At 46.9% G+C, this 27,747-nt stretch overlaps 1 protein-coding gene and 1 long non-coding RNA gene across 6 annotated transcripts in view; one reads left to right on the forward strand and one right to left on the reverse strand.

Annotated features, from left to right (window-relative positions):
* PALM (paralemmin) overlaps nucleotides 1-6,364 on the forward strand; it is an 89,270-nt gene extending 82,906 nt beyond the window's left edge. For all 4 annotated transcript variants that reach the window (XM_033956075.1, XM_033956072.1, XM_033956071.1 and 1 more), the window contains one exon: nucleotides 3,081-6,364. In XM_033956075.1, coding sequence (XP_033811966.1) covers nucleotides 3,081-3,661 — 581 coding nt within the window. In that variant the 3' untranslated portion in view covers nucleotides 3,662-6,364. The remainder of the gene's footprint in view (nucleotides 1-3,080) is intronic.
* Nucleotides 1-27,747, reverse strand: part of LOC117365563 — a 128,167-nt gene that overhangs the window by 99,179 nt on the left and 1,241 nt on the right. Inside the window, exons 2-3 of one of the 2 annotated variants that reach the window (XR_004540417.1) lie at nucleotides 26,590-26,711; nucleotides 18,048-19,003 (exon numbers count right to left, since the gene is read on the reverse strand). The exons of the other annotated variant lie outside the window; for it this stretch is intronic. This is a non-coding gene — a long non-coding RNA (uncharacterized LOC117365563). Of the gene's footprint in view, nucleotides 1-18,047; nucleotides 19,004-26,589; nucleotides 26,712-27,747 lie in introns of those variants that run through there. 2 annotated transcript variants of the gene reach the window in all.

The raw sequence follows: 27,747 nt of genomic DNA on the forward strand, positions 1-27,747 counted from the left end.
AACACAAATATTGGTCAAGCTTATAGTGTTAGTAGGGAAATATTCCAATGATATGACATTTATATATTAGAAAATAATTTGAGAAATGTATTGTAATTTTTCAGAGTATATAGTTCTCACAGTTGAGTGAAGGAAAATATAGCACCTTCTGAGCCTTTGATTAATTCAATTAGAATACCATTGATACCAGGTGACTTGTTTTTCGATAAAGCTTAATTGCTGCTATGATGTCTTCTTTTAAAATATCTGGTTCTTCTTCGGCATCAGTTTGTAGTTTAATTTCCCCAATGTTATATCCTCGTTGCCTTTTTTTTGTATAAATTTTCCATCTCTTTTTAATGTTTTCTGGATCATTCAATATCATTCCATCGGCATCTTTAAGCAATTTAATTAAAAAAAAAAAAAGTTCTTAATTTTCTTTTCAATTTTTATCAATACTTTTAAATTTTTTTTACCCTCCTTTAGTACTTTCCTTTCATGTGTCCTTTACTATGCTTATTGTAGTTCTCCCTATTTACTTTATGTATCAGTACATCATGTTCGTGTGTTTCTGTTGTAGTTAATAATTAAGACCCTGTTTTTAATTGTAAATTGCTTTGAATTAATGATATTGCGATACATCAAAATTTTAATAAAACTTGAAACTTGATCACTAATCGAGTTTGGAATTTCTGCCGAAATCTCTTAACATCCTGATATGTTAATCTTTTTTTTCTTTTCATTTACATGTTCAGATTCAATTTTCTGACAAATATCCTTGAGATATCATTCTTTGTCTTGCCGAACTTGATGTTGAGACTCTTGGTTCAATGTGATACTTTTTCTCTATCACCGGAAAATTTTGCTTGTCTTCTTTGTTCTGCTACTTTTCTATTTTTTTCTTCTGAGATCCAAGGCAATATCTTGGCTTTCTTTCTCTTCTGAAGTGTTTTTTTTTAAGCTTCATCACTAATTACGGTTTTGATGTCATTCCATAACTCTTCGGGCTTTCCATTTCCTGTATCAAGAAAGGCAAATCTGTTGTCTAGTTTTATCCAATAGTTTCATGGAATATTTTCAATGTCGTATTTTGCGAGGTCTTTAATGATCATCTTCTTGCGAAACTTTACCTTTATCTTGCATGTCAAGAGCTCGTGGTCGCTTCCACATATCAGCTCCTGGTTTAGTCTTTGCAGTCAAAACTGCAGATTTCAATCTCTGTTCTATGCAGATGTAGTGAATTTGATTTTGATACATGCCATTTGTGTACTGGTGACGTATGTGGTGTTGGAAATGCATATTCATGATTAAGAATTGGTTTTGCAAAACTGTACTAAGTTATCACCAGCTTAGTTTCTTTCTCCGATGCCATGTTTGGGCCTCGTAGGTTAACAAAAAACACAACCAAACTTTAGTTTTTTTGTTTCAGCTGAAAGCAAGCAATAAGTTTCAGCTGCAGTTTTGTTTTTTGCCAAAACAGAAAAAAGCTGTTTTGATCGGCCTCTAATGCACCTATGTATGATTGAGCATGTCTACGCGTTGTGTGTGGCTGCGTACATCGTATCTACTTATGTGTGAATGAACATGTCTGTACATGTGTGTTTATGTACTTGCGTGTGATTGAGCATGTCTGTATATGTGTTCGTGTATAAGTACTTGTACACCTGTGTGTGACTGAGTATGTCCGTGTGTTGCGTGTGGGTGTGTACAGTAATTGTACTTGTGTGTGATTAAATGTAACTGAACACATCTTTGTGTGTGTGTATGTTCATTAATTTATAAACATGTGTAAAATACCCAGTGCACCTGAATGTAACTCGCCTTGAGCCACTAAAAATAGTGTAAGCAAAATCCAAATGAATAAATAAATGCATGTGTATAAGTACTTGTGTGTAAATAATATAAGATCACAAACCAAATCAGTATCTGAAATTTGCTGTTCAGTCTCGGCTGAAAAAAACCAAAAACAGTGCTTTCCCCACTCCTCCCAGACTGGTTGGTCCCCCACTCCACCCCAACCATAGCCCCTACATATGTCTACCACCCAAACTCCCTCCACAAACCTACCTTTAAATGCCCTGATAGTCTAGAAGCCTTTTCCAGGCAAGAATGATCACCTTTTGCTCTTGCCCCTGCCAGTTCCTCAATCAAAATGGCTGCTGGGACTTCCGTGGAGATCCTGGTGGCCATTTTGAGACTAGAACCAGCTACAAACAGGAACAATTCCTGCTTATGCTGGTTCCAGTCTCAAAATGGCTGTCAGGACTTCCTAAGGCAGTCTAAGCAGCCATTGTAGCTGAGGGGCGTGGCAGGAACAAGAGCGACTGGGGGGATCATGCTTACCTGGAAAAAGAGATTAGGTTCTTTTTTTCCAGTAGATAGGGATGGTATGCTGAACCGTAGGGTTATTCATGCTTGCTCACAAGCACTGTGCAGAAGATGTCAATCACAGATTTTCACTCCTTCAACCTGAGCTTTGCTGCCCCCCTCCCAGTTCATACCAAAGATAGCGAGAGCCCTAAGTGAAAACACAGGAGAAAGGAAAACAAGGGGAAACTCCCCCAATCAAATGTTTCTGATCTGCTCATACATAAATAACAACAAGGTTTAGAGAGGAACAAGAAAGTACAACAACTTTTCAAAAGTTCAATAAAACTGGGAAAACACCAAAAAATAAAATGAAGTAAACCGAGCAGATCAGAAAGACACCGTCATACTCTCTTGCAGAAGGAAGAACTGAGGGGGCGGGGCAGCACAGCCCAGGGAAGAGGAGAACTGAAAAGATGTGATTGATATCAACTGCACAGTACTTGGTTCAGCATACCATCCCTATTGCACTGGAAGAGGCTATTAGGCCACCAAGGCATTTAAAGGTAGGGAGGGCCTTCAGGTGGTCGTATATCCTAAGGTGGGGGGGGGGGATTTCAGTTTCAGCTGAGAATGCACTGACATTTGACCAAAACCAGAACCCAGATTTTGGGCCTGTTTCCATACCAAAACCAAAATTTGGTCAGCCTGTACTGAGTAAGCATGTCTCTCTTTATGTGTGAGCCTGGGAATATACACATTAATGTATTCATAGACTTATTTCTTTCCTACAGTGGTTCATGAGGTCCGTGTGGATGACCATATCAGACACAATGATATCCATCTTCTTAGCTCATCTGAAGTGGACGACCTCATTCATAAAGCTGATGAGGTGAGCGATATTGAGAAGCGAGATGATGTTGGTAAAGGAGACATGAAGAACTCCAAGGATGACAAACCGTCTAGCCAGAAAGCAACACCAAGGAAGGAGATCACTGGAGTGCAAGCAGAGAGCCCCAAAATTCAGAACAATCAGGAAGGGTCAGAGCCCAGTAAGGAGCAACCAGTCACCATGATCTTTATGGGCTATCAAAATGTGGAGGATGAAAATGAAACCAAAAAGGTGCTAGGTCTAGAGGGTACCATCAAAGCTGAACTGGTGGTGATTGAAGATGCAGAAAAGGCCGTGAGTGCAGACAGCATTGGCAAGGAGCATGCCCCACCCAATGGAAGCACTGTCGAGCCAGCAGCCCTACAGAAGGAAGACAATCAGGTTGGTGGGGAGAAGCCAGAGGCCAATAACAGGGATGCCAAGGGTGGGGAGCAAGATCTGGATATGAAGAAACATCGCTGTAAGTGCTGCACAGTGATGTGAGAGTTGACAACTCCCCAACGCCCCCTGTACAGTCAGACCCACTCCTCCAAACAAGACCTTTGCCCAATCCACAAACTTCAAATACAAACCCAAAACGCTCTTTTTTTAAAAACTGGGGATGCCATGTCTAAAGTGTTTAATATTCAGCATTATCACTTGCACTGCAGGAGACAGTGGGCTGGTCACCTCAGATTCCTGCAGGAGACTGCGGGGCTGGTCACCCAGTTCCCTTCTCTGCTCACTGATCCTTGTTGCATGTGTATGTTATGACTTTTTTGTTGTCTATGCCTTTCAGTGCTGGTGGGAACATCTTTCTCTAGTTATTTCAGTTTACTGGGGAAGCATCAGGAGACCTTTCAGTTTGTCATGGCTGGTGAGGCAGTACAAAAGAAAATACAACATTCTGTTTCACAAAGAAAAGTGGGCAGACTTTTGGCAGCCAGCACTGGGGATCACATTCTGTGGAGGGGGTGAGGAACAGGGGAGGATGGACTCTTGTGATTTAAGCTGCATCATTCACAGCCCTACTTAACAGGGTGTAGAGTTCTGCACATAAACAGAGCATGATCTAGCCCCACTTCCCACCCTGATCCCATGCACCAGTGGGATGCACTCCATAGAACCTGGGCTTCAGCAGCAAACCTGTTTTTTTGTTGTTCTCAAGATCACACTCTCAAGATCACATTCGTTGCTATTCTACCACCAGCACTGTGCAAGTCAGTGATGCTACTGTGTGTTAGGGAGGGTTGCCTCTTGCATTTCAAGGAAGCAGAGCAACATCCCACTGTGATGAGGATCCCCTGGTTCTCCTATCAACTGTGTGGCCTTGGACTTTTCTTGCAATGGCTCATGAAGAGGGCTTTGTCTTTGGTCTGACCTCTCCTCATCAGCTCTAGGGACAAGTTCTTCAGAAGGCTATTGTGACGTGTCTGAGCTGGAATCCTGGGGCCATCCACGTGTCTTTCAGAGCAATGATTAATATTGGAGAGCACCGGGTGCAGAGTTCAGCCAGCAGCTAAAGGGGAATTCCATCTGAGTCCTCTAAGTGGAACTAGCTGCAATTATTTCACCAGTAAGCAGAGAATTCAGTATGGGCAATCTCTGTATTACAACCAGTGATACACAACTTCTCCCAGTACAAGACTAAGGGCAAAACACTGCCCAGACTGCCTGAATGGGATATGAGTACACAACCACCTCTGACTTGCAATGCTCTGTTTCAATTTTTGGGACAGTCTAGTTATGAACCATAGATTTTTGCTTCCTTCCATGTTGTGCAGACTAGGGGTTCATGAATATCTGCAGCCCAGCCTGCCACAATGATCTGTTCTGCAGTTTGCAGGCTGCTCTTAATGCTGGCTTCTACTTGGCAAGTTCAAAACCTGACACAGTCTGAAAGCAGTATCCAGACCATGTGTTTCATATGCTCTTTCTGGGTAAGGCTACCATATTACACTGGTAGAAAATTCACTTCAGGAGCAAGAAAAAAGTGAAAACATTTCTCTAGTATTTGGTGTACCTTCCAGGACTGAGATTAGTGTTGGGATGAATGAGTGAGACTCCATTGTGGTGTGTGAGGTCAATGAGGGGAGGAATGAGTGAGACTCCATTGTGTTGTGTGAGGGCAGTGATGGTAAGAATGAGTGGGACTTCATTATGGCCTGTGAAGGAAAGAATGAGTGATACTTCATTAAGGTCAATGAGGGAGGGATGAGTGAGACTCCATTGCAATGTGTGAGGATAGTGATGGGAGAAATGAGAGGGACTTCATCGTGGTCTGTGAGGGGAAGGAAAATTGAGACTTTGTGGTCAGTGAGGGGACAGATGACTGAGATTCCATTGCAGGGTGTGAATTCAGTGACAGGAGGAATGTGTGAGATTCCCTATAAGTTCATTGATCCAAGTGGTTGTTAGTGTTTAAGTGAATATAATTTAGTATGAAATAAGGAATATTTGCTTTCAGATATTCTTTGCCATAAATCAGAACTAAATTACAGAAAACCAGGGCCAGGTCAGTAAGATAAGGGCATGAGAAATATGGGTTTTGCCAAAATGAGAGCAGTTTCAGTGCCAAACCCCTGTGCTGAGAGCACCAGTTATACCAGACCCCCAGATATTATGCAGGGGTGTGTAGAGGGAGCAGGGAGGACAGTGAATACTGGGTTTAGTCTTGAATAGCCAGCCACACTTATTCAAACTTCACAGACTCTAAGCCACGGTATGATTTATGACTACCTGGGTGGCCTCTAATCCAAAGGGGTAGGACAAGGGTTGTTGGTTCCTTCCCCTCTGTAGCTCCCACATAATGCCCTCTCCCTGCCCCCATGGTGTGATGAATCCAGAGCGACAGATATATCTTTGCTCCTCAGACTACCCTTTGCTGTAAAGAGTCAGGTGGAGTGACTGCATGGAGCAGTTCTTCAGAGCAAACACAAGAGTTAAGGGCTGTAGAGTCTCACTGTGACCCACTGCACAGAAAAAGAAAGGGTGAAATTCTTAGGGTTATGAGTAGGGGATGGGAAAACTGCCCTGGCCTGGAGACCCCTTTCCCCATCCCAGTCTGCTGTATGTAAAATGGACTCATATGCATCTCACTCCTCCTCCTCTTTGCTCTCCTATGCTGTTTAATTGTGACAAGGCATTGAAGTCAGAATCATTGTAATATACCTGAATATGCAAATAAACTGTGTATTAATCAGTGTATAGCAGTCTCCTGTCTTTGCTTTTTATCCCACACAACTTCATATATCTACAGGGTCTGGGGTTGGTTAAATTCTTTGAACACTGATCTAATACTGCCTCCATTCTGCCTATATTCTTTCAGAAGTATCTATTTAAAAAATAAAAACCCTACCATATTTTTCGCTCCATAAGAGGCACCCTAGATTTAGAGAAGGAAAACAAGAAAAAAAGCATTCTAGGACAAGCAGGATGAGTCAGCCACATATGGGTGTTGTCCCAACAGCTCCCAATTTGCGGATAAGCTCTCCAATAGCTCAGAGAGATTTTTTTTTTTCTTCTCTGAGCACGTGCAGGGCACGGGCCCCACTGGGCATGCCCGAGCCCTACCCATTTCCCCCTACTCCCCAGTCTTTAGTTTCCGCCCATTCCCATCGGTCGTATTTTCTACAGCTCTCCATTACAACTTTTCTACTCATCACCTTGAAGATGCCTGAATATCTAAAGAAATAACTGGGATGCAGGAGAAGGATGAATGCACTGGATCCTCATGAATTGTGCGCCCACTGATTGGATCAGGCGCACGAGGTTTCCGTGTTGCTTGCATTGTGCGCACATGTCTCCACGTGCACGCAAGTTAAGGAAGAGGGCACTGAGAGACTTCATGAAGAGAAGTGAGGCCCGAAAATCTTCCTCCAGCAGCCATCCTCATCTGAATGCAGCAGCGGGGGATCCACAAGCTACAGCGGCAAAGAGCCTCCAGGATGCCCTGGCTCAGCTAATCCCCCCACCTGCACTCGGCCCGGCAGATAAATCTCTCCCGGAGTCCCTGCATGCTGCTTCGTACAGCAAGCCCCTGCAGGGCAGCCAATAGGGGTCTCGCCAGACCGAGAGATCTCTCCCGGAGTCACTGCATGCTGCCGCGTAAAGCCAGCCTCTGCAGACAGCAGATCGGGGTTTTCACCCTCCACTGAGAGATCTACCCCGGAGTCCCTGAATGCTGCCGTGTACAGCCAGCCTTTGCAGGCCACCGATCGGGGTTCCCCCTCCAGCCCCAAAGGTAAGTCCTATCTGCTTGTTTTTGGGAAAACCTCTGATAATCTTTTGCAGCCCCGAGGGCTCTGCCCCACCCTCCTCCCAATCTGAACTTAAGGAGAAAGAAACTTCCATGCTTCTTTCCCTCGGGGGGGGGACCTGCAGACCTCTCCCACTGGCAGGAGACATGCTGCCCCAGAGTTCAGCTTGTACAGGGAAGTGGGTGTCCCTCCTCCCTGCAATCTCCCCACATTCTGAAAAAAAAAAACAACAAAAAACTCGATGCTTCTTTCCCTCTTGGGGTCCTGCAGAGTCTGCAGTGCAGACCTCTCCCCCCACCCCCTCATGTCGGGAATGAGGAGTCTGCCTTTCACATTAGCCTTTCACATTTTATCTCACTCAGACTGGGCAGGGTCTCAGCAACCAGCCATGATGGAAACCGCTGGCAACCAATTGCAACACAGGTTTTTCCTTCCTCCCTGGCAACAGGGGCAGTCCCAGGGAACTCTTCACAAAGAATGGTGCTGATGTCATCAGTGATGCGGCATGTCAGACCACGCCTCCCCAAAGGTGGGGGTTTGAAACTCCTCAGCCTAAAGAGCTATTCACTGCACTTCAGATACCTGCTTTTCCACAGCTCACAGCCAGCAGGAGGGACTCTGCTACCATTTATGATTTCTATAGCACTGAAAGGCATATGCAGCGCTGTACAGTTTAATATACAATAGGCAGTACAGCAGGAGAAGCCCACACAGGAGGCATCATCACTCCTCTTTCTCTGCCTCCAGGCACAGTGGGAAACGCAGCCAGGAGCACTGGCACAGATGAAGGGATGCATCCTGCCCCCTCTCTGCAGGCTCTCCCCCCTCTCAAGAAGAACAGAGAAGGTTGGCGGAGTACATGGAGCCACCCAACCAGTCAAGGGGAGCAGCACATGAACCTGCGAACCACCAGGGGTGGGACCAGCAGCAACAGTTAATCCTCCTGCTGACCCAACTCCTCTTTCAGCGGGCAACACTCCCCCCAATACCCTAAATAACAAAAAAAAACAACCCCCCCACAAACGAGGACTCACCCCAAGTTCCTCCAGAAATTCACAGCCTTTCTCAAGATCCACGTGGGTGGACCACCAGTACCCAAGACAGAGTACTACAATGCCTGAACTACTTCAGGCAGACGGTGGCGATTCCAGTCCACAAGAACCTCCTGGACTGCAGAGACGAGATTTGGCAGACTCCCTCTTCAGGGCAACCAACATCAAGGAGACTGGGACTGAAGTACCAGATCTTTCCGGCCCGGGGATTCGACAACTCGCAGCAGCCATACATGGACATTGCGGTAGCCTTAGCGCTTAAGAGAAACAGGGCAGCACGACCCCCCCTCCAATGCCCCGTCAGGGAAGGACCTGAAAAACCCTGGACTCCACGGGAAAAAAGAGACCTTCGAGGGCGCAATGCTGAGCGCACGAATTGCTGCGCTCCAGTTCCAGATGCGGCTTTATCAGGAGGCCATTGAGAGAAAATAAATAAATAAAATAAAACAGGGACTCCAGCTCACCACCGAGCCAGTCCACACTGGAAGCAGTCTGTGTCCCAGCGCTCGCAACAGTAACATAACTGCTACGCAAACAAGCACCGCCCGAGGGGCAGGGGCATCCAAGGGCAGCCCCCCTCCCCAAAACAAAAACAGAACCTTGACCACCCTCCGGCCCAGCAGGATCAGATTGTCTGTGAAGGCTTGGCCCAGGATCACCATCGACCAGTGGGCCCTCAGCAAGAGTGGGCGGGGCACCCTCCATCTGACAACCCAATTTTCCTGCAGCAAGGAGAGGACCTGCTTTGGCAGAATCAATAGAGGTGGTGCCGAACAGAGGAGATCACCAAGGGGTTTTTATTCCAGGAACCCCCGCGTCCCCATGGACAAGGACAATGCTCGATCCTGGATCTCTGCAAGCTCAACAGGTGCATGCACAAGGAACGATTCCAGATGCGCTCTCTGGGTACAGTCTTGGCCCTGTTACAGCCCGAGTATTGGCTAATATCCCTGGACTTACATGATGCATACACTCACGTGCCCATGCACCCAGCCCACAGGAGGCATTGTCGCTTCTAAAGCCAAGATAGACACCTCCAGTACAAGGTCCTACCCCTTGGACTCTCAACGGCTCCAAGAGTGTTCACAAAGTGCGTGGCAGTGGCACATCCTCGCCTTCAAGGGGTGTGCGTCCTATCTTATCTCGACAGCTGGCAGCCCCGACAACCACCATAACCCTCCTCCAAGAACTGGGGTTCCTCATCAACTACAAGGAATCCCACCTGATACCCACCCAGGGGATATCGTTCATCGGGGCAGTCATCGACACCACACAGACCAAGGCCATCCTACTGGACTACTAGATCGACGCCATGACATCCTTGGCCCAGTGCATCCCGGCCAGCAGTTCATCGTCAGCATGCTCCCTTCTGTGTCTCGGCTGCGGTCTTTGTTGTCCAGCACACCAGACTACACATGAGTTCCCTGAAAGGGCACCTCAGACGTCACTGGGACCAGTATACCCAACCTCTGACCACCCAGATACCCATTCGCCAGCCCATACACAAGACGCTTCACTGGTGAATGGCCTGAGATAACTTATCAAAAGGGAAACCACACCACCACCTCACCAGCTGGTGGCCACCATGGATGCCTCCAAACATGGGAGGGGGGACACACCTTCTCCATCTTCGCACAGGGGACATATGGTCGGCCCAGGCATCCTCACTCCATATCTACCTACTGGAGCTCAGGGCCATAGGGAATGCCCTCGAAACTTTCAAACAATGGGTGACAAGCAGGGCAGTCCTCACCCAAACAGAAAACCAGGTGGCCATGTACTACATCAACAAGCAGGGAGGGACAGGGTCAGCCTCGCTATGCAAGGAAGCTTGCCGCATGTGGGAGTTCACTAACTCCATTCAATGCCCCATCCAGGCAATTTACCTCCTGGGGGAGCAGAACGACCTGGCAGAAAGCCTCAGCCGCCAGCTGGATCCCTATGAGTGGTGTCTCAACCCAGTGGCGACGAAGAAGATCTTCAGCACCTGGGGCACACCGAGCATCGACCTGCTTGCAACCAAACTGAACTCAAAATACTCGACCTTCTGCTCAAAGAGATCAACCCATCGCCATCTCAGCCCTGACGGTCTGTCTGTGAGTTGGAACTACGGACTCTTATACACCTACCCGCCATACCCTAAGTCCTGCAGAAGATCCTTCAGGACAGAGCAACAGATCCTTCAGGATGATCATGATTGCCCTGATTGGGCCCCAGCAACCATGGTTCCCGTTCTGGCAAGGGATAGCGGTTCACCCACCTCTTCCCCTCCCAATCAGTGCAGTTCTCATAACACAACACGGGAGCCTCCACCACGACCTACGTTTCTTAGCCCTGACCGCATGGATGATGAAAGGATGAACCTACCACAAGACGTGAAGCACATTCTTATGGCAGCCAGAAGACCTTTAACCAGAAAATGCTATGGGTTGAAATGGAGAAGGTTCCGCTACCGGTGCACAAACACGCAGCGAGTCCCCTACAACTGCCCCATACCGGACATCCTGCAGTACATACTGAGCTTATCTCAGTGGGACCTAAAACCCACTTCCATCAAAGTCCACCTAAGTGCAATCGTGGCATACCACACTGGCCTAGACAACAAACCAGGGTCGAGGCATCCAGTAATCACAAAATTTCATGAAGGGACTGTCCAATCTGCACCCACCGGTCAGACCACCACCGCCCGGATGGGACCTCAACTTGGTGCTGCATCAGCTCACCTCGACCCCTTCAATCCTTTGGGGTAGGCAGATCCCGTATTCCTGGCTGGGAAAACCCTGACCTCCATCGCGTCGGCCAGATGTATCGGCGAGATCAAGACCCTGGTCCATCACTCCCCGACACACTCCTCCATGAGAACAGGGTGGTACCCAGAACCGCCACACTCCTCCATGAGAACAGGGTGGTACCCAGAACCCACCCCCGATTCTTGCCGAAGGTTGCTTCAGCGTGCCTCCCGGCACTCTACATCCCCCCACAGGGAGGCACACAGCCACCTCAGTGACACCTCCTGGACTGTGTGCGGGCCCTGACTATGCAACAGACCAGACAAGCCTCAATTGTTCGTCTCCTACGACCAAAACAGACCAGGACTGCCGGCCACCAAACGCAGGCTTTCGCACAGCATCAACCGCAGGTGGGAGCCCACGCCCACCAGCGCAGAGCCATAGCCACCACAACGGCTCATCTGTACCACACACCAATAGGGGACATCTGCGATACAACCACTTGGTCCTCCATGCACACCTTCACCAAGCACTACTGCCTCGACATAGCATTCCACACTCCAAATGCATTCGGCCGAGAAGTCTTGGAAGTGGCTCTTCCCTCCCGGGAGGGTCAGCAACCACTAGCACAGCCTTGACAAACACTGATTAAGTAGGGTGTTATAAATATCGACAAACACTGATCAAGTAGGGTGTTATAGATATTGATTAAGTAGGTCTTCCAGCACTCCTGTCTAGACTGAATGTGGAATAGGCAAGTATGAATTCTCATATGCAAGTACGAATTGTCACTGTTGACCAGTTGGTTTCTCACTGTTCATTGATTGTTATTGACCAGTTTCACTTTTCTGTGAGTATTATTGCTCAGTTAACACAGCACTTTATCAAAAACCTTGTTTCCACAACTTCACCTGCTTCGCCTGATTACCCTGCCCGGCTCGGCCTCCACAGCCAGGCGAGGAATGCACAAAGTGCTAAGGTGCAGGTCCAGTCGGTACATCCCTCGGCTAGAGAGTCACCCATATGTGGCTGACTCATCCTGCTTGTCCTAGGAGAAAGTGTAGTTACTTACCTGTAACGTAGGTTCTCCGTGGACAGCAGGATAGTCAGCCACACAACCCACCCGCCTCCCCATACAGCCGACCCGGCCACAGCTAGGAACATCCTGGGGATTAGGAGGAAGCAGGGGGAAATGGGTAGGGCTCGGGCATGCCCAGTGGGGCCCGGGCACTGCACGTGCTCAGAGAAAAAAAAAAATCTCTCTGAGCTATTTGAGAGCTTATCCGCAAATTGGGAGCTGTTGGGACAACACCCATATGTGGCTGACTATCCTGCTGTCCACGGAGAACCTACGTTACAGGTAAGTAACTACACTTTCTGAACCAAATTCTCCCTACCAGGCTCTGCATCCTTCCCCCCCTCCCTGCCAGACTCTGTGCCCTGTCCCCCCTCTGGTGGTCTAGTGGTAGGCTGGGACAGGGCACAGGGCAAGCCGGGAAAGGGCACAGGGCTGGCCAGGGCAGGGACAGGGCAGGCAGGCTTAGTAGCAGGCAGGCCTAGTGGCAGGCAGGCTTGGTAGCCTTGTGACAGGCAGGCAGGCTTAGTGGTCTGGTGGCAGGCAGGGCTCTCCCCCTTACCTCTATTCCTCCCGTGGTCCAGCACTATACGGCAGGAGCTTTCAGCCTCCTGCCCTTTCCTCCAACTGACTCCCAAGCAGCAGGGCCCTTCCTCCAGCTGAATCCCTGCTGACCTTTCCTCCAGCTGACTCCCGTGGTGCAGGACAAGGCAAGAAGCTAAACGCTCGCACCTGCCTTCTGCACCGCTTTGACTCTGACGCTGCATCAGAGTCAGACGCTGCATCAGAGTCAAAGCGGTGGGAGTCAGCCGGAGGAAGGGCCCTGAAGAAAGATGTTGCAGCTTCGCTGGCTCTTTCCCAGTCCCGATGTCGACGGGAGTCCTCACGTTTCAAGCAGGGCAGTGGCAGTGCACCATCAGAGGTCCTTCTCCCTTTTCTATAGTGCCGCCAGAGCTGAAAACTTTTTTTTTTGTCTGCTGTGGCGGTTTTATGCTGCCTTCCCCCGCCGGTGCCGAAATCAAGGAGCTAAAGAGATGTGCTTCAGCAACTCTTCCATGCCGGCGTGGAAGAGGGTAAGCTTGTAGACAGTGGTATCTACATAGAGAGAGTCAGCCGGAGGAAAGGGCAGGAGGCTGAAAGCTCCTGCCCTACAGTGCTGAACCGCTGAAGGAATTAAGGTCCGGGGGGGGGGGGGGGGGGCAGGTATTCGCACTATAAGACGGTGCACCCTTATTTCCAACCAATTTTTTGGGGAAAAAAGTGCATCTTATAGAGCGAAAAATACGGTAAACATTTTATTTTGCTTTTCCATCTGTGAACCTTTTTCACTTATAAAACTTTGTAAATTTATATCTTGTACACATTGCCTTTAAATCTCACTCTTTTGACCTGTCCACCCTTGAAATCTGATTTGTACCAGAGGCAATGGATAGTGAAAATGATTTGCCCAGCTTCTCTGATTCTCAGCTGATTGCTGCAGAGCTGCCAAGTTACTTAGCTCCAGGAGAGAGACTTTTTGATAAGGGTGTTGTCTGTGTATTGCCTTTCTGGGGCTGGTGCAGAAAGCTATGTGTGTTGCCTTTCTGGGGCTGGTGCAGAAAGCTATGTGTTAAAGCTCAGTGCAAATCATTTTATTACATAGCCTTCCCTGACTTCTTCCTCGACAGAGGAAACCGTTGAGGAAGACGTCAGGGAGTTAGAGAAGTTAATCGAGGAAGCATACAGGGATGCCGTGGAAAATCACCAACAACACCAAGATACACCTGCAGTGAGTGAGGAGAACCTGGAGGACAACCACAAGGACAGAATAGGTGACACAGCAGCGAGACCTGGAAACAGCGGAGGGAACCCACAGGAAGACAAGTGTGGTGCAAGCCAACCCCAAGATGAGGAAAGATGGAAGTGCACAGATGACACGGACCTATGGCTGGAGAGTTGAACATACACTGGGGACATGGACCTGCGGCTAGAGAGCCAAGAGAAGATAGAGAGGACAGCAATCTTTGTGGGGGACTCCATCATCAGACAAGTTGACAGCCACATAGTGGGAGGAAGAAAGGATCGGATGGTGACCTGCCTACCAGGAGCCAAGGTAGAAGATATAGTGAGCCGCATTGACAGCACGGAAGAGGGAGATACAGCGGTGGTGATCCACGTGGGGACAAACAACGTGAGCAACAGGAACTACAGCAGGGAAGCACTGAAGGACCAGTTCCGGATGCTAGGAAGGAAGCTGAAGAGCGAGGGTAGCGTTCTCGGAGATCCTGCTGGTACCCAGGGCCGAAAAGAAGAGGCAGACGGAGCTGCAAGCACTCAACGTGTGGAAGAGGCACTGGTATGAGGAAGAAGGATTCCACTTTGTGCACAAATGGATGTTCTAGGGAAAGAGCAATCTATACAGGAAGGATGGACTCCACCTCAGTGGAGACGGAACGATGCTACTTGCAAGAAACATCAAGCAAGAAATTGAGAAATGCAAGAAAGTAATAGGCTGCAAACTCAAGTGTATGTACACGAACGCAAGGAGCCTAAGGAATAAGATGGGGGAATTGGAAGCTATGGCACAAAAAGATAACCTTGACATCATCGGCATCACGGAAACATGGTGGAACGAGGAAAACGTCTGGGACACTGTGCTACCGGGATACAAGCTATACCACAGAGACAGACTAGGACAAAAAGATGGGGGTATTGCCCTATACATTAAAGAGGGATTTGAGTCCACCAGAGAGAACACGCCGGAAACGAAAAATAAGGTAAAGTCTCTATGGGCCAAAATTCCGGGAACCAAATGGCCTGGAAACGAAGATCGGTATCTTACTACCAACCCCCAGGGCAGTTCGAAGAAACTGATGGAGAAATGATGGATGAGATTAAACGCAACTGCAAGGGAGGCAACGCAGTTATCATGGGTGACTTCAATTATCCAGGGATAGACTGGACCCTAGGCACCTCCAGCTGCAGTAGGGAGACCAAGTTCCTGGATGCTGTAGGCGATTGCTTCCTGGAACAACTTGTCAAGGAAAATATGGGAGGAAATTAAATTCCAGATTTAATTCTAAATGGACTATGAGGACCGGCGCAAGGTGTAGAAGGGACGCTAGGAAGCAGTGATCACAATATGATCCACTTCAACCTGGACACAGGGGCAAAACATCGATCCAGAACGATGGCCATGGCACTGAACTTCCAAAAAAGAAATTACAAAGGGATGAGACTCATGGTGGGGAAGAAGATTAAGAAGAGGATAAGCACTGTAAAAATGCTAGAGCAAGCATGGTCCCTTTTTAAGGACACAGTCACTGAGGCGCAAAATCTATATATACCACGTATCAACAAGGGATCCAAGAGGAAAAAGAACAAGGAACCAGCGTGGTTCACTGTAGCGGTGAAGGAAGCGATCAGAGACAAGAAGACTTCATTTAAGGAATGAAAAAGGTCAAAAACAGACGAAAACTGGAAAAAACACAAACATCAAAGCAGGTGCCATAAGGCGGTGAGAGGGGCCAAAAGAGATAATGAGGAAAAAATAGCCAAGGAGGCAAAAAACTTCAAGCCGTTCTTTCGATATATCAAGGGGAAATGACCCGCAAAGGAAGTGGTGGAGCCGTTGGATGACCATGGAATAAAGGGAGTACTAAAGGAGAGCAAAGCCATTGCAGACAAACTGAACACATTTTTTGCATCTATATTTAACGAAGTGGATATACATAATATACTGGCAGCCGATAGGCTATACGCAGGAAATGAAGACGGGAAACTTACAGGGTTGATGGTCAGACTAGAAGAGGTATGCAGGCAGATTGATAGGCTTAAAAAATGATAAATCCCCGGAACCGGACGGCATCCATCTGAGGGTAATTGAGGAACTGAAAGGGGTTATAGCTGAACTGCTCCAACTAATAGCCAATCTGTCGATCAAATCGGGAAGGATTCCAGAAGACTGAAAAGTGGCGAATGTTACGCCGATATTCAAGAAAGGTTCAAGGGGAGATCCGGGAAACTACAGACCGGTGAGTCTGAGCTCGGTACCGGGAGTAAACAGGCAGATAGACAAGGGTGACCTGGTCGATATTGTATATCTGGATTTTCAGAAGGTGTTCGACAATGTCCTACATGAACGACTACTTCAAAAAATTGCGAGCCATGGAATCAAGGGTGAAATACTCACATGGATTAAAAACTGGTTGGTGGATAGGAAACAGAGAGTGGGGGTAAATGGACAATACTCGGACTGGAAAAGCGTCACGAGTAGAGTGCCAAGGGTTCAGTGCTTGGACCTGTGCTCTTTAATATGTTTATAAAAGACCTGGAAATTGGTACAACGAGCGAGGTGATTAAATTTGCAGATGATACAAAGTTATTCAGAGTAGTGAAGACGCAGGAAGATTGTGAAGACCTGCAACGTGACATAAACACTCTTGAGAAATGGGCCACGACATGGCAAATGAGGTTTAACGTGGATAAGTGTAAGGTGATGTATGTCGGTAACAAAAATCTTATACACGAATACAGGATGTCCGGTGCAGTACTCGGAGAGACCCCCCAGGAAAGAGACTTGGAAGTACTGGTAGACAAGCCAATAAAACCATCTGTGCAATGCGCGGCGGCAGCGAAAAGGGCGAACAGAATGCTAGGAATGATTAAGAAGGGGATCACAAACAGATCGGAGAAGGTTATCATGCCCCCACCTGGAATACTGCATCCAGCACTGGTCGCCGTACATGAAGAAAGACATAGTACTACTCGAAAGGGTCCAGAGAAGAGCGACTAAAATGGTTGAGGGGCTGGAGGAGTTGCCGTACAGTGAAAGATTAGACAAACTGGGCCTCTTCTCCCTTGTAAAGAGGAGACTGAGAGGGGACATGATTGAAACATTCAAGATAATGAAGGTAATAGACTTAGTAGATAAAGACAGATTGTTCACCCTCTCCAAGGTAGAGAGAACGAGAGGGCACTCTCTAAAGTTAAAAGGGGATAGATTCCATACAAACGTAAGGAAGTTCTTCTTCACCCAGAGAGTGGTGGAAAACTGGAACGCTCTTCCGGAGGCTGTTATAGGGGAAAACACACTCCAGGTATTCAAGACAAAGTTAGACAAGTTCTTGCTGAACCAGATCGTACGCAGGTAAGGCTAGACTCAGGGCACTGGTCTTTGACCTAAGGGCCGCCGCGGGAGCGGACTGCTGGGCACGATGGACCACTGGTCTGACCCAGCAGCGGCAATTCTTATGTTCTTATAAGCTCTGTGGAACAAGGACTGTATCTATGTAACATTACATATTGTATATCTCATTGCGCTACAGGAACATAGTGCTACAGTCTAGTCCTGGTTTCATGCCAAGGATGATGTATGGGGTTTATAGACTTGTTTTGAGTAAGGGCTTTCAGAACTATATGTCCATGAGTTATTTGGGGGGTCTGTTGGCTTGCAGAAAGAGAATATTAACAACAAAAATGGGATGATTTATCTATTTTTCTGGCAATCATTACATGACAGTAAATAAATATATAATGCCCTCTTATTAAATTTAAATCAGTTATTTATTAAACACTATTTATTTAAAATTTCACAATATAAATAATACACATAAAATCATTACATTCATAAAGTGCAAACTAAAGTGCTAATTAAAGGGCTGTGTACACTTATAAATGTCTACACAGCCCTTTAATTAGCACTTTATGAATGTAATGATGTGTATTATGTATATTGTGAAATTTTAAATAAATAGTGTTTTAATAAATAACTGATTTTATTTTAATCAGTTTTAAGCATTATATATTTATTGAAAGAAAATATTACCCTGAGCACTGCATGTCTGAGATCCCGACTTCTCTGGAACAAACTGGATGTAGGGCTCTTTCCTCTCTAGAGCTCTAAGAATCAAGAAGGACACTTGTCTTGGCCCCCAGAAACCCTTCAGAAGGTCACAGTGACAATGACCAGAAATTCTTGGAAGCTTTAATGAAAGTCCTTGGCAGAGATGAAGATCTAGAACATTTTGTGCCTTTGTCTGCAGGGAAAAAATATGAAGAAGGGAGTCGGGCTTCTCGCTGTGTTTTCCTGAGGCTTCAGTTCCATGATCTTTTACAATAGCGTTTCTTGTTTGCATCGAGAGAGCTCTTCTATTCATCAGCAACATTTCCCTCTGTCAGCAGCAATTACTACTATCTGTTCGTACCTCTAGTGTCTCTTCTAAAGCCACTGAGGCTGGCAGTCACAGTTTGCTTCTCCCTCCAATATGGGGACTCATATCTCTGCCAAAGCCCCTGAGCCTTCCCTCCAATGTGGGGATTCTTGTCTCAGCTAAAACCCCTGAACCTTGCAGTCTCTCTTCTTCCTCTAGTGTCTCTCTTCTAGCCTGGTAGTCAGGCCTGGGAAGGAGTTACGTTTTCAGGATGGCAAAGTCCTTACAGGTAGGTGATGGGGATTGCCCATAGCATTACAAAGGTTTTCTCCCTTTTCTTGTTTTATATTGTCTGTTCATGCTAAGTCCTTCCGCAGTCTCTAAGCAGTGACTCTTAGGTGCTTTCTTTCTCTCACCCAAGCTGTGAAACAGGTTCTCTGCATCTCTGGTATTGTGTACAGATTCTTTCTCCTGGATTAATCTTGTGTCCCACCTTTCCCTGAAAGCTATTTTCCGTCTCCTTCTCTGAAGAATATTAGTCTCCCAGCCCCGCTTGTATATGTTCAGGAGTTAGGCAGGGAGTCCAAATTCTGCTGTTTGCTAAAATGTAAAAATGACAAAGCCCAAGCTTAACTCTGGAGGAAATTAAAGGACCTGGGCCTGGATGCATTAAAAATGGTCACTCAAGCCGAGTGGGTTGCTGTGGGCCAATTCATTGTCCAATTTTAAAACATTGATCTATTTTTCCAATGACATTGCATGCAAATTAGTTTCATGGAGGTCTGCTATAATCTCACCCCACCAGTTGTTGGAAAACTGACTTTGAGCTGGCAATGGAAGCCCAAACAGCTGAGCTACAGGGAAAGTCCCACAGCAGCCTCCTGCCGTTCAACTGCTCAGGGCTGGAAGATTTTTTTTTTTTTAATGGGCACAAATGCTACACATGCACAATACCGGAGAGGCAAGAGGAATGCCCACTCCCTCCTGCCTCAAACACCAAGACCCTCCACATTCCCGACCCTCCCCCCAGTAAAGATCGTGGCCACCTGGACACTCACCCCCACGAAGATCATGGCCCCCTGGTCACCCCCCCCCCTTAAACAGGAGGGATGTCCACTCCATCCTTTCTGTCACTTGGCTTCCCCAACACATCCCCGCCCTGCATGTTATATGGAAGAAGAGAGCAGGAGGGACGACCAGTCAGGCTCACCTCTCCAAAATGGTAGACCTTCCCCTTCCCAGTGCATCCTGGGAGGTGCCTAGGGCCCTGACTGACTAAGGCACATAAGGCCCAGGATGTACCGAGGAGGGGTAGGCCCACCATTTTGGAGAGGCGAGCCTGCCGGCAGGAGGGACTAAACATACCTCCTGCTTTCTTCTGTATAAGGTATGGGGATTAGTCGGGGAGTGTGGGGGGAGCCAAGTGGAAGAAGCAGGAGGGAATGGACATCCCTCCTGCTGAGGATCTTCACAGGGGGGGTGTCTAGGAAGCCACGATCATCACGGGAGAGAGGGTGTCCAGGTGGCCATGATCTGGGGGGGGGAGGGTTCAGGAGTATGGTGTTAATGCAGAGAACCATGATCTTTGTGGGGAGGTGGTTGGGAGTGTGGAGGGGTCTGAATGGCCCAGTTTGGAGGGAGTGGGCATCCCTCTTTTTTGTGTTCAGGAGCATTACATATAAGTTGCCGCTTCTGGCTTTTAAAATTCTACAGGCCAGCCAGTTTAGAGTGTTGAAGCCATATTGCCTCTGTGGTACTGCAATCTTCTCAGAGTTCTTTTTTTTTTTTTTTTTTGCAGGTGCCCCCATTATCATTGATTCTTGTCTCTTCTATCAGGAAATAAGTTTTTATGGTCCAAAGTCCTATGCTCTGGAATTCACTTCCATTAGATCTCAGATTAGAAACTTGTTGTAGCAGAAATGGTTCTGGGAAAAATTAAAGTAGGCCAGCTATGAAATTAAGCTATTATTTCCCACATATCTTACAGCATGCTACAAATGTGACCCATACACAGGTACCTTTGGAAAAGATGAAATCAACACACTCAACCCATGTCCCATAAGATCAACATTGACCAGTCCATTCACAATATCCTCAAGTGGTGTACGAACCAAAACAACATCTACAACTCCTAACAATGTAACTCTACCCCCCCTTTTCTCCTTAAACTCCCACTTTCATGTTTGTATTTGTAAAACGTCTTTAATGTGCACTTCTCCCCCTTTTTATAAGTATTATTTTAATTCTTTATTTTATCCTAGCAATGTAAACTGGCTAGATACTTAGTAATGGTCGGTATGGAAAAATTATGTTCTTACCTGTTAATTTTCTTTCCTTTAGACGCAGCAGATGAATCTAGAGACCAATGGGGATAGCACACATCTACCGGCAGGCGGAGATAGAGAAACTGATTAACAGGTGGTCCTATTGGCTGGCACTCCTGTATCTCCAGTATAGCTCCTTGCCCAAGCATCCGTAACCATCAATAGGCATACCATGTAAAAAACTTCTTTCCCATAACAAATCTCAAAAGGCAATAATACAGAATACAACCATCAATAATAACAAACTTTGAAAGTTGGAAAAGAAAAAACTGACAGACAATATCCAGAAAGGGTGGGGCTCTGGATTCATCTGCGTCTAAAGGAAAGAAAATTAACAGGTAAGAACATAATTTTTCCTTCCTTAGCAACATCAGCAGATGAATCCAGAGACCAATGGGATGTAGCAAAGTAATCCTCAATCTGGGTGGGAAGCAAACGCCGCCTCCGCAACAACCGAAGCACTAAACACATCTACCACATGCGCCCCCACATCCAACCAGTAATGCTGAGAGAAAGCACTCTCGGAAGACCAAGTAGCCGCGAGACAAAACTCCTCCAAGGAAAAAACCTCTGGACCAAGTCCAAGAAGTAGCCATCGCTCTGGCGGAATGGTCATGAAGTTCTTTCGCCAACCGCTTCCCTGCCATCAAGCAACCATAAAGGATGTCCTCCTGGACCCATCGAGCGATGGAGGCTTTGGACTCCATCATACGTTTGAGGCGTCCCATGAAGAATACAAAAAGGTGATCTAAACAACTAAAAGTCATTAGAAACCTAGCTCACGGAGAACGCTACACACTTTCAAAAAAATGCAGTGAATACAAGAACATCTCCCCATTTCTCCTCCCAGGAAGAAGGAAGGAAAAGTGAGAGTCATAAAAGAAAGGATGACACCTCCTTAGAAAGAAATTGTGGTACCGTCCGAACTGACACCCCAGATTTTGTAAATCAGAAATAGGAATCCCCGCCGAACAAGGCCTACAACTCAGAAAACTGCCGAGCTGAAGCCATGGCCACAAGAAACTCCATGTTCAACGGCACAGCCCTTTAGAGTCTCAAAAGACAAGGATGAAATGAAGCCTTTGGTAAACTGCGAAGAAGTACCTTAAGACTGTACTCTGGACAGGGCTTTCTACGAGGTGTACGAATATACCGTACTCCGTTTAGGAACTGAACTACATGAAGCTGAGAAGTAAGCTAAGAATGGCACTTGAAGCTGAAGGGAATTGAACACTAAGCCCTTGGCAATACACTTGTGCCAAAAAAGAACTCTGGAAGGGTGCAAATGTTGAGAAGTACCCAAGAAAGGAAAAACTTCCAAAAGGAAGCAGAAGCCACAGGTGAAGACGTCTGTATCGCCTGGATAAGAGAAGAAACAACCTGCTTCGCATAACCCTTACACATCAGCCATGACTTTTCAAAAGCTAGGTCGCAATACCAAAGTAGTACAAATATCCATGTTGATCGGACCCTAGGTGAGCAAATCCGGAGATACCAGGAAACTCAACAGTCCGGCTGTTGAAAGATTCATCAGATCTGCATAGCAAGGATGGCGCAGCCAATCCAGAGATTCTACAAATACTGTGTCCTGAAAGCTAGCTTGAGATGGCAAATCCAAGCCATCATCAGCCAGGGGAAAACACTGAAAAAAGAGAAACCAGAGGCGAGAAAGAAGCCATGCTGCTACCCCCTCTGACTCCCACTCCCTTTGCCAGCCGAAGAAGCTAGGAAGCTTAGAATTTTGAGACGAGGCCATGAGGTCTAGTTACAGGAGATCTCACTTCCATAAAAAGAGCTGGAACGCCTGAGCCAAAATTCTCAATATCCAGGATGTAGAAGATTTCACTATTACTAACATTTACACTTTGTAGAGCTTACACAGCGCTGTACACTGTAACATACAATAAATGGGCCATGCTCAGATTTTGCGGAGAGAAAGTCCATCCAAACTCTTTTCCTGACCCATAAAATGATCTGCCAACAGAAGAGAAAGATGAGGGTCCACCCATTGAAGTAGAACCACAACTTTACCCGCCAACTGAGTACATCACCTACTGCCCAGGCTGTAGAGAAATACCCCCATCATAATACTGACTGAAAAAGACCTTCAGCGTCATTCCGGAAGAATGGTCTGAAGCTCCAGAAACGGTAGCCTGACCATGTTCCAGAGTAGAAGAATGAACAAGTACTGAGTCACCTCTTAAGACCAGATTCCTAGAGCTGAGGATGGAAGGCACCGAGCCCCCCAACCCGACAGCCCGGGATGTTTGGTGGCCATGAGCTAGTCCAGCAAAAACCAAGGCATGCCTTTGAAAAAAGAAATCTCGTTGAGCCACCAAATCATACAGAGTGAAGCTTGAGGAGCCTACCAAATAATTGGAGCCCTGAGATACCAGGAACCACCGGAACAAAAGCAACTGCTGTAGCGTTATAATGGGAAAGCAAGCCGAAGTTCCCAGTGGAGTCAGCAACATGGATCCTAGAACCTGTACAGAATCCCATATTCTTGGTCATGGTGACCGAAGAATGCAAACCTGAGACTGTGACCCATCGCCCTAGTCTCTGGGAAGAAACACATTTCTCTCCTATATGAATAAAAACATCTCCCCGATATACCTATAAATAGTACAGGAGAAAAGAGCGCTATGCAAATTCGAAGATTCATGTCCAAAGAACTAAGGAAAACAAACCACCCTTTTCGTGTCAGTCAAATGGCCCGACTGGAAGACGTCCAAATCAAGCAGTCAGTCAAGAAGAAATTAGGTGAATCGCCTGGTAGCGCCAAAACGGTACCACTGCCCACATTTTCTAAAATGTTCGTGAAGCCTTGGGTAGGCGAAATGGCATGTGCCAAAACTGAAAGCGCTGCTCCAAGAGAGGCAAGCAAACCTAGTGCCGAGTCCATAGTGAAAATGTAAATATTCTCCCAGTTTTTCTGCAGAAATGTGTAACCCTGAGAAACTAATTCAGCAGAATGGGATCCAGCCTGCCCAATGAACCCGTCTTGGGCACCATGCAGTAAGTGGAACAATGTCCCTTAGTTCCTGAAGAACTACAAGAACTGCCCTGAGGACCAGTAACACTTAAAAGGGAAACACAAAACATAGAGACTCCAAGAACGAACCGGAAACCTGAGGAGGATGCAAAGTTGCAAGCATCCTGAAAAATGTTCACAGCCCCCTGACCTGACATTATAGAGCCTTTCCCTCTTGAGAAAGCCTGAAGAGTCAAGAAGTCAAGATCCTCTAAGAATGAAGTGCAGAAGGTCAGGGAACGGCAGGATGAGAACTGTAGGATCTGTAAGAAGAAAGAAATTCTCCTAGGAAAAATCAAGTTTCGCAATGTAAAGAGGAGTATACTGGAACCATGAAAACAATACTAACTCCATGCAACGTGAGCGAAATACATGTGTCTTTTAAAGTGAATACGTATTAGACGCAATCAAGATGCTGCATCTACCGTCCTGTGGAAAACAACAGCATCCTAACAGGTATCAGACAAAGCTCACATCGCTAATGAGAGCTTCAGGGATGAGGCTAACAGCCACATAGTACACGCTCCTCTGCGGGTTTGATAGAATAGGTAATTGGCTCCTGGTTAGAAGGAGCTGCACAGTCTTTCCCTTTTTGGTCGGGGGGTCCGTCTAGCATGTGCCATGAGAAGATGGCAACAGGAGAAACCAGCATGATAAGCATGGAAATCTGAAATCCAGGCCCTCTCAGAAAGAGAGTCCTGGCCGCAGGAAGATGCGAAGTGTCATTATGCCCATAGAGACAGCCCGAACTTGGAAACTGTTAGTACTACCTTTAGGCATATATATCCAATGCCACTACTAGACACATGCAGCGCAGCGCAGCACAGAGGCCCAAATAAGAAGGACAGTTACCAACAGACAAAGGCTCAATCTGCAGGGACCTCAAGAGAGACAATGAGATACCCGTGTGAAATACAGGGCACTATCTTACTGCTGATCTCACTGTGCCGTGAGTTGCCGTATGTCGACCCAGTACGGAGACAAACCGAGACTGGGTGACCTAGCACAGGTCAGAATCTCTCTGGTAATTCCTTTGAATGCTAACCCCAGAGTCCGATTAAACTAGCAGCTTCCTTCAAGAGAATACAGCAGGAGCACAGACATAGACATATAAATCTGCCTAAGCTTGTCCCAAAGCTGGTGAAACACGTACAATTTGTCTGAACCGGAAAGGAGAGAAGCCACGGCATACCCTGACCAAAGTCAGCTGTAAATAAACTACCGGAACGCTGCAGCTCTCCCGCCATAGCCGGAGACCCAGGCGCACGCCTGATTCTCGCTGACACGTGGCCGCTGCATCAACACTCCTAGAAACATAGTCGGATTCAAGCCACGCAAAATTTACCCTGCCATGGCCTGCATAGAAAGAAAATCAGACTCAGGGAATACCAGAAGAACGGTGCGGTGCTTCCCACAGCACCGGAAAAAACATGTCCCATCTCATGCGTGCTGCTATAAACCGGCACCTGCACAATCAGCTGCACACGGCCGTGACAAACACCGACGAAAGAGAGCCTCAGAATAAACAGGACTACTACTGCTGCACTGAAACCCAACAAGGAGAACAAGTGTGAGCATGAAATCGCACCGCTACTGCTGCACTGTAATCAACAAGGAAACCAAGCGCGTGCATGCAAAGGGCGGGAAAGTTCCAGCTCCCTCAATGGATTTCTATTCATAAAACTGAGCCTCAATAAAATATCCATTCCTTAAACGTATGTTGACCGAACCCACAGTACTAAGACTCCCAAACAGAACCTGAAGTTCAAACAACAGTAAAAAACATATACATACTCACAAGCTTGTGGTTAGGGCCGGTTGAAGCCAGTAAGAGCTGGTTGTGCAGCACTAACAGGGCAGAATGTAGCAACTGTGGTCTCCCTTTTTTTTTTTTAACAGAGAAGGGAAAGAAGAAAAAATTGAGACCCAGTCAGATCCTCTAGCAATGGAGGGAGGGTGAGGCAGGGACCTGGGGGGCCCAGGTGTAACCCCTAAAGCCGGCACTGTTCAGCCGGACACCCCTGTCTCACTGAAGAGAAAATCTCAACAGGAGAAATAGCATCGCCAGCTCACTGAAGAGAAAACCTCAACAGGAGAAATAGAATGGCAGTCTCACTGAAGAGAAACCTCAACAGGAGAAAATAAAGTTCCAGTCACAGCCAGAATCCAAGAGCTATTCAAATAGCGACCATCACCTGCTGGGAGATAGAGCATATTGGAGATACAGGAGGAGTGCCAGCCAATAGGATCACCTCTTAATCAGTTTCTCTAACTCCGCCTGCTGGTAGATGCGTGCTATCCCCATTGGTCTCTGGATTCATCTGCTGCTGTTGCTAAGAAAATAAAAAATAATAAAACTTGAACTTGAAACTCAGCACGGATGCTATGTTGCTCAATACGTTCTAGGAGTGTTGCTCACAGATTTTGCATGGTCGCTCACAAAAATACTTACAAATCTGGAAAATTGTTGGGTTTTAGAATTTGTTGCTCACATGAAAAAAAAATATATAGAGAATTTGTTGCTCACATGAGAAAAAATTTGCAGGCACCCAGCCAGTCCTTAGAGGGAGTATTGCACAGATGCCTCCAAACGAGGATGGGGAGCCCACCTAGGAACCCAAGGCCCCTGGACTCCATCTGAAGCCTAGAACTCAGGGCTATTGGAAATGCCATTCAAGTCTTCAGCCCTTGGGTCTCCAATAAAACCATCTTGATCTAAACAACCAAGTGGCCATTTTAAATAGGGGGAGCATGGGTTCCCTCCCACTCTGCAGAGAAGCCCACAGGATCTGGACCTTTGTTCTATCACTCTCCTTCAGGCTACCTACCTCAGCAACACTCTGGCAGACAGCCTCAACTGGAAACTGGACCCACATGAACGGTTCTTTCACCTGATAGTAGCATAGGACCTCTTCCGCAAGTGGGGCTGTCCAATAATGGACCTCTTTTCCTGCGAGGACAACATAAAGTGTGACTTGTTCTGCCATCACAGCACAGCCAGGAACAGGATGCCTTCGTGATTCAATGGGACCAGCCCCTAATCTACAGTTCCCTCCACACCTCTAATCCACAGGACGCTCCAGAAGATCAGACAAGACAAAGCCACTTTGATTCTCATAGCACCTTACTGGTCAAGGCAAGTGTGGCTCCGCTTCCCGCAATGCCTACTAGCACAACCACCAGTGCGACTTCCACATCACCCAGACCTCCTCATTCAGGAACATGGACGCACACTCTACAGAATGTAATGCCTGCACCTAGAATGGACACTACAGAGCCTGGGCATATTGGTGTTGTGCCACCAGATAATACTATGTCAGTGATGACATCACCAAGGTTAAACTCTTTTGTCATTTTGATAAGGTTATTTTTCGGTTTCTTTATGTTTGCCATATTGGAAGTGTTAAGATGTTTGCACAAACATGATACTCGCAGCCATGACAGCCAAGATAATTATAAAATCTACCTTGCCTTACTGGCAACGTTAAACTGCAAATAAAGTTCCTAACATTTGTAAAACAACAGTATCAGTCTGGTCTTCCATATTCATTCTCAGTATACACTCTGCAGCTTCACCCTACCTCAGTATGGTAACGGACTGCAGAAGGGGCCCTCCCTACCAGGGGCACCCTCTCTTGCTTCATTGCACCCTATAGCTGGAGAGTTGCCAATGTGTGACTGACTCATCCTGCTTGTCCATGGATAAAATAAGGTTACTTACTTGTAACAGAGGTTCTCTGTGGACAGCAGGATAAGTTAGCCACACAAACCTACCCTCTTTTCTTGTGGATGAACCTGCATTCTCCAGCTAGAAAATCCTGAATAAAGAGAGGGCTAGCACAAGTCTATATGGGGCCACCTATGCATGCTCAGGGGAGGCTCTCCAAAAGTCTTCCTCTGACCTCTGGGAGAGCAAATCTGATTTGGGCTCGTTTGGGTGATATCACCAATGTGTGGCTGACTTATCCTGCTATTTACAGAGAGCC

This window comes from Geotrypetes seraphini, chromosome 8 (genome assembly GCF_902459505.1).
Source record: "Geotrypetes seraphini chromosome 8, aGeoSer1.1, whole genome shotgun sequence".
In the NCBI taxonomy this organism is placed as follows: Eukaryota; Metazoa; Chordata; class Amphibia; order Gymnophiona; family Dermophiidae; genus Geotrypetes; species Geotrypetes seraphini.